Here is a 250-nt window from a genome sequence, read left to right on the forward strand (position 1 = left end):
GCCCGGGTCCGGAACTGGGTGGTGCCCACCAGCCACAACCTCATCATCACCGTCAAGCCGGCCAACCAGCGCAACAACGTCATCCGCAGCAGCAAGGCCTCGGGCAGCTCGGGCATGTCCACAGACAGCACCCCCAGCCAGCAGACCCCCAGCCCGGCCTCACAGTACCTGAGCAACTACAGCACGGCCGAGAGCGACGAGGAGGGCGACCTGGTCATCGAGAGCGACAGCGCGCCCCACTACATCCCTG

The 250-nt window shown here is 66.8% G+C and overlaps 1 protein-coding gene across 1 annotated transcript in view; it reads left to right on the forward strand.

The window, feature by feature from the left end:
• LOC104531156 (partitioning defective 6 homolog alpha-like) overlaps positions 1–246 on the forward strand; it is a gene marked incomplete at both ends in the record, with an annotated part of 620 nt that extends 374 nt beyond the window's left edge. The window contains one exon of the mRNA XM_029086996.1: positions 33–246. Coding sequence (XP_028942829.1) covers positions 33–246 — 214 coding nt within the window. The remainder of the gene's footprint in view (positions 1–32) is intronic.
• Positions 247–250: the final 4 nt, after the last annotated feature.

Source organism: Antrostomus carolinensis, unplaced genomic scaffold (genome assembly GCF_000700745.2).
Source record: "Antrostomus carolinensis isolate BGI_N321 unplaced genomic scaffold, ASM70074v2 scaffold39730, whole genome shotgun sequence".
In the NCBI taxonomy this organism is placed as follows: Eukaryota; Metazoa; Chordata; class Aves; order Caprimulgiformes; family Caprimulgidae; genus Antrostomus; species Antrostomus carolinensis.